Source organism: Myodes glareolus, chromosome 8, assembly GCF_982192425.1.
Source record: "Myodes glareolus chromosome 8, mMyoGla1.1, whole genome shotgun sequence".
Classification (NCBI taxonomy): Eukaryota; Metazoa; Chordata; class Mammalia; order Rodentia; family Cricetidae; genus Myodes; species Myodes glareolus.
Genome location: NC_142033.1, coordinates 81,794,230 through 81,808,692, shown reverse-complemented (window position 1 = coordinate 81,808,692; position 14,463 = coordinate 81,794,230). Strand labels below are relative to the sequence as shown.

The window sequence follows — 14,463 nt, the reverse complement described above, 5'->3', positions numbered from 1 at the left end:
TTTCTTAAAAACATTTACTTTTCGTTTTTCCATACCAACCCCAGCTCCCCCTCCTTCCCCTTCTCCTGCCCCTTCACACCCCCCTCCCGCCGCTTCCCACCCCCACCCACTTCTCAGAAGGAATCTACCCACACTTTCTTTGAAAAACAAAATGTGGCCAGAGGGACCGAGATAAGCGGGACTGGGATGCGCAGGAGAAAGGGGAGATGCCGCTGCGGGTCTGCCTTCAGCAGCCTGAATTTCCTGAAAGAGCTGCCTGTCTGGTCAGCCGGGCCTCTTTGACATGGTCCGAGCCTGTGCAAAACAACCCCTTGTGAAAGTACAGCCTGAAGGGGATGTGTGAGTCACTCAGATGCTGAGTGAAGACCGTGGTCTATCTGTTTATTTGAACTCATGCGTTACTGCTGCAGAAATAGGAACACACGCATCTAGCTGGAAAACCTACCCCATTCCGCAGGGAACAGGAGTTGATTCAGAAGAGTAAGTAAAAACAGTGGATGAGAGATCAAAGTGGGAGATCATGACTGACGAAGGAGAAAAAATATTAATAAGAAAAAATTTCATTTCTACACAATTCACTGTGCTTGTACATTTATCTGAAAAATTCCATGCTCGTATAAACTTTCAGAATCAGCAAAAAATATGATGAGTTTTCCCCGGGATTTGCCTACCGGGGAAGCTGAGCACAAAATGCTAGGAGGTACCAGGAAAGACCAAATGGAGCTACACTTTTAGCTAATTCGTGCTGCAAGCCCAGGGAATGTGGCAGAAACCCACCCGAAGGTGAAAAACTTTAAAAAGAGGATTATCTTACAAGTTAAATGGGTAACACGATGGGCACAGACTCTGTTTCTCTCGTTCACTCTCAGTCTCGAAAGAGGAACTGTGTACAATTTTTTACTTTTTACTTTGCTGAACTAGATGGTGGAGATTTCGTGCACTGGCTCACTAGGCCTGCTGCAACAAAGTGCAGAGCAAAGATGGCTGAAACAACATATACATTGCCTCCGAGTCCTGGAGGCTGAAGGCCCAGACCAGAGTGACCGCAGCATTGTTTTTTTCCTGAAGTTCAGTTTTTGAATTTTTCGTTAACTGTCTTCTCACTTCTGTCTCCTCGTGGCCTCACCCCTGTTTGCGTCATGTCTGCTGGCTAGTTTCTTATTCTCAGGACAGCACTCGGATTGGATTCGGGTCTCCCCGAAAGATTCAATTATTACTTTAAAGGTCCCCTCTGTCCCTCCGTCCTTCCTCATTTCCTCTTATCTTCCTTGGTTTCAGCCTTCTCTTCTTATGGGTCTTTTGAGACAATCTCATACTGTAGAGAACCCAGGCTAGCCTTGAACTCACAGTTATCCTCGGGCCTCAGGCTTGTTAGTGTTAAGACTATTAAGACTATACGTGTGTATATCACGTAGTGTAGACCATGGCTGGCTTTAGAGATCTTATTTCTCTAAATACAGTACAGTCTGAGAAGCTGAGGCCTAGGGCCTCAATATGTCGAGTGCAGGAAGTAAGCGAGCACAATCCAGCCTGTTCCATGAAGGATGGGGAGAAACTGTCCAAGTCCACCTCCGTGTGTCAAGGAAAATGCATTCCTATGTTATAAGCAAATACAAATTGTTCCGTCCACATGCATAGGAACACAGAGCAGGGATTGGGCAGGGTGCCCTGGATCAGTCTCTTCCTCTGATGGAAGTGGAGACAGTGTGTCCCAGACCAGGCCTAAAGAACCCATGAGAGAACACCTGCAGAGTCTTGTATATGCTACAGGATCAGAATGTTAGCTCCCTGGGACATAATATGGATAAAGCAATGTCAAAGTAATTACAAGAGCTAAACCAGCCCCTGCAGATGTGAGATGCAAAAGCGAGTGAATTTTGCAATTTCTGGCTCAGCTTTGAAAGGAAACTATGGACACAATAATATGTCTTCCAACAGTTTAGACAGGGATTCTTGTGCAGCGTTTCCAATTTCATTTGACCTTTCTCTCTTGGATTCAGGGGAGTGCCAGCGAAGCCACCTTGGTGGCCCTACTGGCTGCTCGGACCAAAGTGATCCGCCAGCTGCAGGCAGCCTCCCCAGAGTTGACACAAGCAGCCATCATGGAAAAACTGGTCGCTTACACATCTGATCAGGTGAGTGTGCTGGGGTGGGCATTGGCCCAATGCTCCCCTTCCCCCCCCCCCCCACCGACCCTGGAGCTGAATCCAAGGAACAGTTAGCATCACGTCCAACCCAAGAGCAGTTCCCTGGGGATCAGGAGGGGTGAAACTTCTTATTCCATCGTGGGAGCTTGATAGATCTAGTCAGAAATAAAGTACACATGTGGCGAGCCCGCACAACTGGCTGGTTACCATCTCTGCAGTGTGGAATTGCACTGTGCCCCTGTGGCCTGCCTTTAAAGTTCCGCTGTGGAAAAATTGGAAGTGAGGCTCCAACCTGATGCCAAATCCCAGCTTTGTAAATCATGTACATTCTCAAAGCCTATTTTTTTTTCTATTAGCAAAAGGGATAAAAAGCACCGTGCTTGCTGTGACCACTCAGTCCAACTTGTGGCTTGAAAGGACTGACTTGGAGTTCATTACCATGCTCATAAAACCCTACAGACAGAAATGTGGTAGTTTTAGCTCACTTATTTTATTGTCTTGACTTTTTGATTAACTATTTTATATTGTTCCTTTTCCTTCATTTTATTTTATTTTTTTTTAGATTTTATTTATGTATTATGTATACAACATTCGGCCTCCATGTATGAGTGCAGGTCAGAAGAGGCACCAGATCTCATAGCAGATGGTTGTGAGCCACCATGTGGTTGCTGGGAACTAAACTTAGGACCTCTGGAAGAGCAGTTGGTGTTCTTAACCTCTGAACCATCTCTCCAACCCATTTTTCTTCATTTTAACCTTGCTAGTTGTTGGATTTTTTTTTTATTGTTGTTTGTTTCCTTTCTCAAGGCAGAGTTTCTTTGTGTAGCCCTGACTGTCCTGAAACTCACTCTGTAGGTCAGGCTGGCCTCAGACTCAGAGATCTGCCTGTCTCTGCCTCCTAAGTGCTTAAAGACATGTGCCATCACTGCCCTGCATGTTTTTTTATTATACAACCGTGTCACCTGTGGTGTGCATATTGTTACATATTTAAATCTACATGTATTTAAAATCACACAAAAGAATGAGAAGCTTAGTTACTAGAGAGCCAACATTTCACTCTTAGGAGTATTTGATCCATTAGATTGAAAAGCAAGACTCCAGGATGGAAACCAGTCCAGGAAAGAGTTGACTTCATAAAGGAGGAGGAGGAGAAACCAACTCTGCCACCTTCGTGGGGCATCAAGAGCCGGGGCACACTCAGGAGCCCTGGGAGCACACCCTCAGACTCAGCTCTACTTATTTTCCTTGCAGGCGCACTCCTCTGTAGAAAGAGCTGGATTAATTGGTGGAGTAAAGTTAAAAGCAATCCCTTCAGATGGCAACTTTTCCATGAGAGCTTCTGCCCTTCAGGAGGCCCTGGAGCAAGACAAGGCAGCTGGCCTGATTCCATTCTTTGTAAGTTGAATGTTTGTTGGATATGGCACTGTGGGATCAGATCCTCTGGGTCCTGCGTGGGGCTAGGGTAGAGTTCGAGGCATGCGTGAGTTGTGTGTGTGTGTGTGTGTGTGTGTGTGTGTGTGTGTGTGTATGTGTATGTGTTCTTGGAAGAGGTAGTCATTGTTTTCACTTGTTGCAGTGATTTGAATGACAAATGGCCCCTCTTGGGCCAGGCATTTGAGCACTTGGTCCCCAATTGGTGACATGGAGTTCAGTTGGTTCAGCCTTTCACTAGGAGTGAGCTGTGAGGGAAAAAAAACCTTACACCATTTCTAGTTCACTCTCTCTGCCTCTTGCTTGAGGCTCAAGCTGTGAATTCTTGCCTTCCTGTCCCTGCCGCTATGCCTGTTGCATGCTGTCAAGCCGACATTTTGGCCACTTATCTTCTACAACAGTGAGCTCAAATAAAGTCTTCCTTCTCCCCCTTGGTCATGGTGCTCTATCACAGCAACAGAAACTAACTAAGATACATGGCTACCTACAGGTAGCTACCTACAGCTCCTCACACTCCAAAGGATGCCCTGAAGCTTTTAGTGACACAGTCAGCCATGGTCAAAATCAGTGGGTCACATGACAAAGTCAAACAATGTTGAAAGTAAGGAAGAGACTTCTAAGGGGGAATGTCCGAGGGAGAAAGGCGATTGGGGAGAATCGGGGCATGGAAGTAACCAGAATATGTTATATACATTGTCAAAGAATAAAATTAATAACATTTAAAAAATAACCGCTTTAGGCTTTACTGCCTGGATTTGTTGCTCTCAACTGATAATAAGAAGGCTCCTTTGTGGGAGGCTTTGTGGGAGGCTTGTGAGCAAATGGGGAATTACCCTTCCGACGTAAAATGTCTACCTAGTCAACGGCACGCTGGCTCTTTTGTGCCTAGATATGCATTCTAACGGGGTTGCACCTGGAGTTTGAGAGTCGTCATGTTCCCGACGTAGCCACAGCGCTATGTTCTGCCTGGGACTAATATGTCATGTTTGAAGCCATTGGAGTGTCATGGCTGTGGCTCTATGGGTTTTCTGTCTGGCTACAGAGTGTTACCAGGGGAGCTTCAGGAATGCAGACTCCAGGATCGTTTTGGAAGCATGTCTATTGGTAGAACCAGGCATAGGTCATATTTAATAGCAAGATTCTAAGTGTGCATCTGGGTTTCAGGAGGTTGTTCAGAAACCCCTTTTTCCCATTTATTTTCCAGTGCCGGGGAAGGAACCCAGGGTTTCTTGGAGTAGCCTTAACTCCTCGGGTAGGGTGCCTACATCCAAACCCTATTATTATGATTCTTAGTAAGCTTATAAAATAGCTGCCTTCCATGTGGATTTTTAAAACACTCTCAGTGTGAAGTGATGCATCCCCAAGCTCGTGCTTCACACCACACCCCGTCTCTCTCCCCATGTAATCCCCCTGTCTCATTAGGCTCCTGTCCTCCTCACACCACCTGTGTTCTGCTATCCTCTTAGCCTTAAGCTCTTTATTGCCCCCTCTTCCCCCACAGCAAGGCCTTTCTACTCCCCTGACTTCTCCAAGTGCTCCAAGGTAAACACACACGTCTGAAGATGGCTGCTGGGATCCAAACACAGGAGATAAAGTGTGGCCATCATCTTTCTGGGTCTGGGTTACCCGACTCCATCGACGTGCTTGCAAATTTCGTTTTTCCTTAAAGTGGAACGAAACTCTTCGTTAGCCATTGGTGAACTGAGAGCCGGCACATCCCATTTCCTAGCCATTGTGAGGAGCGCAGCAATGGAAATGGATGAGCAGTTATGTCTGGAGCGGGCTGTAGAGCCCTGTGGGTGTATGCCCTGGAAGGATGTAGCTGGGTCACAAGGCTTCTCACTTTCCGAGAAACGTCATGCTGATTTCCATGCCCCAGTGGTGCCAGTTTGTATGTCCGCTAACAGGGAGTGGTGTTCCCCTTTTCTCACAGCCTCGGGAGTGTCTTTTGTCATTCATTTATTTTGGTCATTGGGACCAGGTAAGGTGAAATACCAAAGCAGTTTTAATTTGCATTTCCCTGATGGCTAAGATTAGCCATGTGTATTTCTTTATTTGAGAACTCTCTGCCATGTATAGCCCATTTTTAATTGGGTTGTTTTCTTGATGTTTTGGTTTATTAGCCCCTTATACATCCTAGGCACTGATCCTCGGTCAGATGCAAAGCTGGCAAAGATTTCCTCTATATTCTCTGTGCTGCTCCTTCACTCGATGTACGTTGCAGCATAGAATCGTCTTAATTTCATGCTCTGCAGCTTGTCAGTTGTTGGCCTTATTTTCTGTACAGTCAGAGCGCATGAGAAGTCCATGTCTCTGAGTCTGTATCCGGAACTGTGCTTCTTATTGTTCCCTTTAGATGTTTTGAGTACAGCGTTGAGGTCTTTGGTGCATTTAGGGTGGATCTTTTTGTAGGGTATAAAATAAGGATCAAATTTCTAGGTAAGATGACATCTACAACCACCTGATTTTGGCAAGGATTAAATAGACAAAACCCCCATGAAGACTGGAGAGATGGCTTAGAGAGGTTAAGAACACTGGCTGCTCTTCCAGAGATCCCGAGTTCAATTCCCAGCAACCACATGGTGGCTCACAGCCATCTATAATGAGATCTGGTGCCCTCTTCTGGTGTGCAGGCATATATGCAGGCAGAACACTGGACACGTAATAAATAAATCTTTTTATTTATTTATTAATTAATTATGTATACAATAACCTGTGTATATGCCTGCAGGCCTGAAGAGGGCACCAGACCTCATTACAGGTGGTTGTGAGCCACTATGTGGTTGCTGGGAATTGAACTCAGGACCTTTGTTAGAGCAGGCAATGCTCTTAACCTCTGAGCCATCTCTCCAGCCCCCTAATAAATAAATCTTAAAAAATAAAAAAGATGGGGCTGGAGAAATGGCTCAACGGTTAAGAGCACTGACTGCTCTTCCAGAGGACCCAGGTTCAATTCCCAGCACCCACATGGCAGCTCACAACTGTCTGAAAATCCAGTTCCAGGGGATCTGACACTTTCACACCAATGCACATAAAATAAAAGATAAATAAATCATAAAAAAATAAAAATATAAAAGACAAAACCCACACTAAAAAAAAAAGGTAGTACCTTTAACAAATGGTGCTGGAAAAACTGGAAGTCTCCCTTTTTAATTAAGGGAGGCTTGCTGTTAAGAAGTACCTCCTTCCTCTGTAACAACTGCTACCCAGTTCTCCACTGATTAATCACTGATGATTAATCACCAAAATTAATCACTGATGGATTTAAATGTTATTTACCATCTTTGTAATTATTTTCTGTTTGGCTCACTTATTTTTTTTCTCTACTTTTTTGACGTTTTAAAAATTGAGTGTTTTTAAGTTGTTCCATTCTCTTCATTTTTATCTTGTTGGTTATATAATATTTTAGTATACCTCCCTGACACCTTCTGTGTGATTATTAGTATACATTCAAATCTACACGTGCCTAAAGTCTAATAGACATTGCAATTTTGTAAGAGCAACATAAATCTAGGTTAATCTACCATATCAGTCCATTAACACCCATATGTTTTATATTTCTTACTTTCCTCTGTGTGAAAGACCTTTAGAATTTATTCTAGTGAATCGACAATGTGGTCTTCTGGCTTTATTTTCGTGAAAACATCTTTCTTTGCCATTTGCTTTTGGAAGATAATTTTACTGATAGAATACCCTGGCAAAAACAACCTAATGACAGAAGGGTGTTTTGGCTTTGCTTGATTTTTAAGATTTTTACTTTATTTCGCACGGCACTTGGATGGACTCTGTGCATCGCTTGTGTGTAGTGTCCCTAGTGGTCGAGGGTATCAGGTCCCCTGAAATGGGAGTTACAGATGACTGTGAGCCTTTCTGTGGGTGCTAGGAATCAAACGACAGTCCTCTGGAAGAGTAGCCAGTTCTCTTAACGGCCTGGCCACCTTTCAAGGTCCTGCGTGGGTATTTTGAGCTCACAGTTCAAGGGCAGTACATCCAGAGCAATGACCGCATGTACACCCATGCTCATACGGCTTTCCCACTTTCGGCAGTCCAGCTGCCCGCCCAGGAAATGGTCCCGTTTACCATTACGACAGGTCTCCCATATCCATTAGCATAGGCATTCCCAGAGGCCCATCTCTCAGGTAGCTCTAGATCCTCTCAAGCTGAGGATCAACACTAACCATTACAGCTGAGCATCTAGTGCTAAGGAGGAAGCCTATCTCCATTTGTTGACTTTCTTCTGTGATGTCTGGTAAGAGGCTTGTTGTCCGTGTTATTACTGCCTGCAGGGAGACAAGGGGGAAAGTGGCAATTCCTTTTCCCAGTCTTAAAGGGTTTGTTTTTCGTTTTGACTTTTAGGCGATTTTACCATGACTCAAAGAGAATTGTTTCTTGTATTCCCTCTATTTCCGTTTCATGAAGTTTCTTGAGTCTAAGGTGGATTCTGATACCAGTTTGGGGAAGTACCCATGGTCTTCTCATGGTTCACTTCTGTTTATTTTTTCCCTCTTTTATGCTTACACGGACTTCCGTCTGTTCCCCAGAGTGTCAACTCTCTTGTATGCCTTTTTCTGTGCTTTCCTTCTTAAAAAAAAAAATATTCGGTTCCCAACACCTATGTCAGGTGTCTACACTCTGCTTCCAGGAAGATGCAACGGCTCTGGCCTCTGTGGATTCCTGCACTGATACGCATGTACCTATACGCAGACACAAACATATAATTTAAAATAATAAGAGAAAAAATCTTTTAAAAACGAAAGCAAAGGGATTCTATACCCATTTTACCCTAAGTATTACAGGTCATATAATTGCACTATAACATTATAACTCAGAAATTGGTCCTAGTTTACTGTGTTTGTATCTTTAGAACTATGGAGTCCCCCAACTACTCAGTTAGTTAAAATACTGAAATGTTTGCTGGGTGTTGGTGGCACACGCCTTTAATCCTAGCCCTCAGGTGGCAGAGGCAGGCAGATCTCTATGAGTTCAAGGCCAGCCTGGTCTATAAGATCTCGTTTCAGGACAGACTCCAAGCGACAGTGAAACCCTGTCTCAAAAACAAAACAAAACAAAAAATACTGAAATGTTTCTTTTTCCTGAAATAATCTTATTTCCTGTGGTTCCTTTCTTTACTCTCACCTTCTTGTCTCCCATTATCTTCACAATCTGTTTTGTGTTCTAAGAGTCTGTAATCTTGAGGATGTTATAGAAATGGGATCATACAGTGTGTGAAAAACCGAGATTAGCATCTCTTTACTCAATCATGTGCCTTTGGGACCCCCCTCCCAGGTTTCACGTGTGTTCCTTTTTACTGCTCTGCCACAGATTTGGTACCAGGCTGTTTAGCCCACACCTTGTTCACCCATTTCCTACTGAGAAATGCTTTGATTTGCTCTCATTTTCCAACTACTGCCAATCAAATATCTGTGACTATCAATGCATAGGTATTTGTGTAGAGAAAGAGTCTTATTTCTTTGGGATACATTTTTAAAGAAATTAACAAAATGTTCTCTGGACTGTCTTGTTTTGCATACCCACATTTAGCTTGAAAAAATTAGGTTCTTTTGCTTCCTCGCAAGCCTTTTGGTGTGGTCATTTTTTATTTTAGTTCTATCTAGGAGGGTAATATCTCTGAGGGGCATAATCATTTTTCTGGTGACTGTCAGTGTTAAATATCTTTTCATATGGATATGTACCATCCATACATTTTTTTGTTAGATGTGAAGTCATTCTTTTGTTTGTGTTCTAAATGGTTGATGGATTTTTAAAGACTTTTTTAAAGTCTGTGTCTGTGTGCAGGGATATGTGTATATGTGTGTGGATCTGTATGTATGTGTATGTGTGGGGGTTGTACAGGTACCCCCAGAGTCCAGAAGAAGATGTTGGATTCCTTTGAAACTACAGGTAGTAACAGGTGACTGTGAGTTGCCCCATAACAGGTGCTAGGAACTGAAATTGGATCTTGTGCAAAAACAGTATGTGCTCTCAGCCGCCGAGGTATCTTTCCAGCCCTTATGCTGATTTTTTAACTGTTTTCTTTTTTTAATAAATTTTTTTTAATTCCCTGAGACTTTTGTACAATGCACTTTGATCATCTTAACCCCCAATTTCTCTCCCTAATTCTTTTCAGAACTACCCACATCTCCCTTTCTACTCCTAAACTTATATCTTGTTTTTTCTTTTTCTTTTTTAATAACCCACGGAGTCTACTTTGTGTTGCCCATGGGTGTGAGACCTTCCACTGGAGAACAGTTGACATACCAGGAGCTACACCCTTAAGGAAACTGACTCTCCTTCAAAAACCATCAATGTCAAAACCTGGCTTGATTTTTTTTTAATTTTTATTTTTAAGTAACAGATTGATTTTGATAGGGCAGATTTAGGCTGCTGCTACCACAGAATACCTAACAGAAATAACTCAAGAAGGAAAGGATTATCCTGGCGCGCGGTTTAAGGGACACGGCCTATCAGGTGGCAGCAGGGGCTGCTTGGAGGGCAGTTGGAATGTGAGACAGCTGTTTGATCGTATCAGCATCAAAAAGCAGAGAGCTCAGGCAAGAAGAGAGCTGGCCAAGAACCCATAAGGCCTGTCCCGCAATGACCCATTTCCCATAGCAAGGCCCCATGTCCGGAATGTTCTACAACATTCTAAAGCTGTACGACCATCTGTGCAAGTGTTGAAACACATAAGCCTATGAGGGACATTCCACACTCAAGCCATAGCCCCAGTTCCCAGAAGAAAAATAGAACACAAAGTTTCCATACTGACTTGGTGGTTTCCAAACGTCTGCTCACAGCCTGTAGCTTGTTATTATACTCTCTGAATCGTGTCTTCTGTCTTTGGTTAAACATATCTAATTTCAGTGAAGTGCAATTTATCAATTCTTCCCGCGGGCCCGGCCTTTGGTGTTATACGTAAGATGGTGAGAGGGACGTTTCCCTTCCTGAAGTAGTATAAAACACGGCTGATTAAAAAAAAAAAAAAAGGCTCACAGCAACAGCCAATACTGTTAGTGTTAACGACAAAGTCCTGAAGAACTCCTTGCGATGCTCATTTCTCATAAATAATTAAACACGCAGGCGAATGACATGGTTTGACTTCCTAATTAGCAACCTCAGACTCCCCCTCGCTGCCTTAGCTGCAACAGAACCGTCCGTCAAACAGTCAACTACCCTTACGCTAGCACCAGCCATGGAGAACATTTCACAGACACCCTAGGAAAACTACAAGACAGCCAGCCTTAAGCTGATCGCCCCGACTACTGCTCCAGCGAGGGCTGATGGAAACCGTTTGTGGCAGCCTTCTTTGCTATCACATGCTTCCATGAGCTCTATATAACCCCGCGACCGTTTTCACTTAGGCCGAAAGGAAACCACACCTACATCGGCCTAGCAAAGGAACTACTGTGACTGGTGGTAAAGCGGCAAGGCTGGGACGGATCCCACTAGAAGTCTCAGTGGTGTGATTGGCGCTAAGAGACCAAGCTATGTGGGGCCAAAACAAACGGCCATTTCTGCCTAAATGCCTCTCCTCAGGCTGTACTCCCAGGTTTTCCAGCCCACTAAGCGTATCAGCTCCGACGTACTAGCTTGTGCTGCCTTCCCAGCAGTTGCGATTTTAGGGCCTAATAAAAGGATTCTCTCCAGTGTTTTTTTTTTTTCCCCCAGTAGTGGGGCCGAGTGGCAGGGAGAGAGAGAGCAGAGCAAAGCAGAGCAGCCGTGGTGGCAAAGGCAGCAGGAGTGGCAGTGGCGGTGGCAGCTGAGCAGTTGGCAGGCCGGGCTGTGAAAGAGGCAAGGCAGCTGCTTGACAGCTGAAGGAGAATCAGATGAACAGTCTGAGAGCAGCTAGGGCAGGCCGAAGAAGGGCCCAAGAAGAGGGGCGGCAGGAGAGGGTGGACAGCTGAGACGGAAGGAGGATAAAAGACTAGACCGTGTCAGAAAAGAAAAACTGCAGGCCCTGGTTGCCAGAGGAATTCCAGAGAACTGTTAGATCTTTGGGACCAAAGGTCTCAGATGCCCCAGGGCTAACACGTAGCGCTGGGCAGGGTCTGGGGTTAAGGAATCCCAACTTCCTTGGCCTACACAAGATCTGTGACACTGGTTGCTGTCAAGAGCTGAGAAATCCTTATTCTCCCGCTGCCCACAAACTTCAACCCTAATTACAACCAAGGGCTGAAAAATCCCAGCTTTCTAGGCTTACACAAGGGCTGGAGCACGTACAGGGCTTAGAGTCCCAATATCCAAGGCATGCATGAAGACTGTAACACTAGAAGGTACCACCTGCTGCTGCTCCCACCTGCTTGTTGCCATCACTCACGGCTGCAAAACACCAGGGGAAACAAAAGCGCCCAGAACTTGAAGGTTGTCTCCTTGGCTACACATTATTTCTGTATAAACAGAACAAAAGAACTCCGGCCAACTGATTCAACACCATGACCAGATAGATTTTCTCCAGAGTTACAGTCTAGGAGCTTTGTAGTTTTCTACTTTATCCTCAAATTTATCATCTACTTTCAGATGATTTTTGTGAAAGAAGGAAAATGTGTTTAGAGGGTGTGTGTGTGTGTGTGTGTGTGTGTGTGAGTGTTGTGATGGGCTGTTGTTCCAGAGTCGTCTGTTGAAAGATTACACTTCCTCCATTAAACTACCATTTCTCCTTTGTCAACGCTTGGCTTACATGTGTAGACCTATCTCTGGTCCATTGGTCTGGCTTTTTCTTTCTTTTTCTAAGACCACACTGTCTTGGTTATTGCAGGTTTGTAGTCCGTTGGCTAAGGTGGAATCAGAACTCTGATATTATTGTTCAAAAATAATTTTGTTTTCTTTTTAAGGTTTTTGACTCTTGATTATAACCTTTAGATTCACTTGTCAATATCGACCATGAGACTGGTGGCTATTATCACATTGATCAATAGAGCAACCAAGGAGTCCAGTTGGGCATGGTGTGCTATGATTTTTTTTTGAAGTTACTGACTACAGACACAATTTCAATACATGCAGCTTTACTGAGATTATCTATTTATCTTTATGTAAGATTTACGTTAAGTCTCTCAAGAAATTTATGCATTTCATTTGTGTCTTTAAATTTGTGGACACTGAGCCCACGATATTTCTTATTATTCCTTTAATGTCTACGAGATTAGAGCCCATCATATCCTTTATTATCATTCCAGTGTCAATGAGATCAGCAATGATGATTCCAGTTTCAATTTTAATGTTAGTAATTTGTGACTTTACTGTTTTGTTTTAGCTAATATGGGTAGAAGGCCATCATAGTTATTGATCTTTTCAAAGAATCAACTTTTTACTATTTTCCATTTCATTGATTTATTTGACACTTCTTTTTATTTTCTTGTGTTCACTTTGCACTTAATTTTCTTCTTTTACTAGTTTTCTGAGGTGATCACTTGGGTTATAGATTTTAGATTTTCTTTATTCTAGTAGATGCATTCAATGCTATAAATCTCTCTCTAAGCAATTTCACTTGGTGATAAATTATCTTGAATTGCAGTGTCATTTTCTATGAGCTGAAGTGCTTTTTAGTATTTTTTTTTTTGAGAATTTTCCTAAGACATTTTGAAATGGATTTTATGATTATTCAGAATTTGGAGTGTAATCTAGCTATATTTTGGTCACTGATTTCTCATGAAATTCCACTGTAATTTCAGACTATATCTTGTACAATATCTATCCTTTCAAATTTATTGAGATGTGCTTCGTGACCCAGAAAGTGGCTTGCGTTAGTAAACGTTCCACGTAAACATGTGAAGAAGATATTCTATGATCATTATGTGAAGTATTTTACAGATTTAATTAGCTCAGATGATTGATGGTACTTTTCAATTCGAGTACATCTTTATCAAATTTCTGTCTCTTGAATCTATCTATTCCTGGTAGAAGAGTATTAAGAGTCTTTAACTGTGAGGGTTGGCTCATCTATTTCTTTGTACAGGTCTATCAATTTTTAATTCCTGTATTTTGTTGAGGGGATGCATACCAATAAGGGCTGTTCTTTCCTTGGGGGAACTGACCCTTTGGCATCACGAAAAGTTACTCTTTTGTTATTGCTATGTGGTCTCCACTTTATCCTCTGTGAATTTTTTTTTTAATTTTTGATTTAGGGGAAATACACATAGTATAAAATACATTAACCACTTCCAAATGTGTTTTTCAGGCTGTTTAGTACATTAGACCTAAGGTTTCGGCTGTGTGCCACTGCCACACTGCCATGAGGTTGAAAAGTTTGGAGTCCCGCTACTGTAGGCCAGGGACCATCTGGGTGTCTGTTAGGAAATACGAACTTTCAAAATAATCATTGCTATTGTTTTTCTCTAGAAGCTAATATTACAACTTTTCTTTGCAACTCTGCACCTGCATGTGCAACTTACGAAACAAACAAATGTTCAAATGATTAGTATATATGCAATCATCACCCTTTGTCAATGCATCTGATTCCTTTCTTCTCACAAGACTGAAATTTTGTGACCATTAAATAGTAACGTCCACTCCCTTAAGCTCCTGGAAATCGCTTGTATTTTGTGTGCCTATGAATTTTATCGCTCCAAGTGCCTTAAGGTACCTCTTCTCATGAAAGACATTTTTCACTTAGCATAGGTCTTCAGGGTTCTTCTATGTTGTAGCATAACCCAGAGTTTCTAGTCTTTTGTTTGTTTGTTTGTGTTTGGTGTAATGTATGCATGTCCGTGTGCATGCATGTATGTATATGCAGTAGTATGTGTACATGTGTCCTTGTGTGTGTATGTGTGGAAAACAGCTGTCAATGTTGGATATCTTCTCCAGTTATTCTCCATCTGAATTTTTGAGACAGAGTCCCTCCCTGAACTTGGAGCTAGGTTAGGTGATGAAGTGAGCTCCAGGCACTCAGCTG

The 14,463-nt window shown here is 43.0% G+C and overlaps 1 protein-coding gene across 3 annotated transcripts in view; it reads left to right on the top strand.

Annotated features, from left to right (window-relative positions):
- The window catches only part of Ddc (dopa decarboxylase), an 88,859-nt gene that overhangs the window by 32,406 nt on the left and 41,990 nt on the right, over positions 1–14,463 (top strand). For all 3 annotated transcript variants that reach the window (XM_048435449.3, XM_085692219.2, XM_085692218.2), the window contains exons 5-6: positions 2,001–2,135; positions 3,399–3,542. In XM_048435449.3, coding sequence (XP_048291406.1) covers positions 2,001–2,135; positions 3,399–3,542 — 279 coding nt within the window. The remainder of the gene's footprint in view (positions 1–2,000; positions 2,136–3,398; positions 3,543–14,463) is intronic.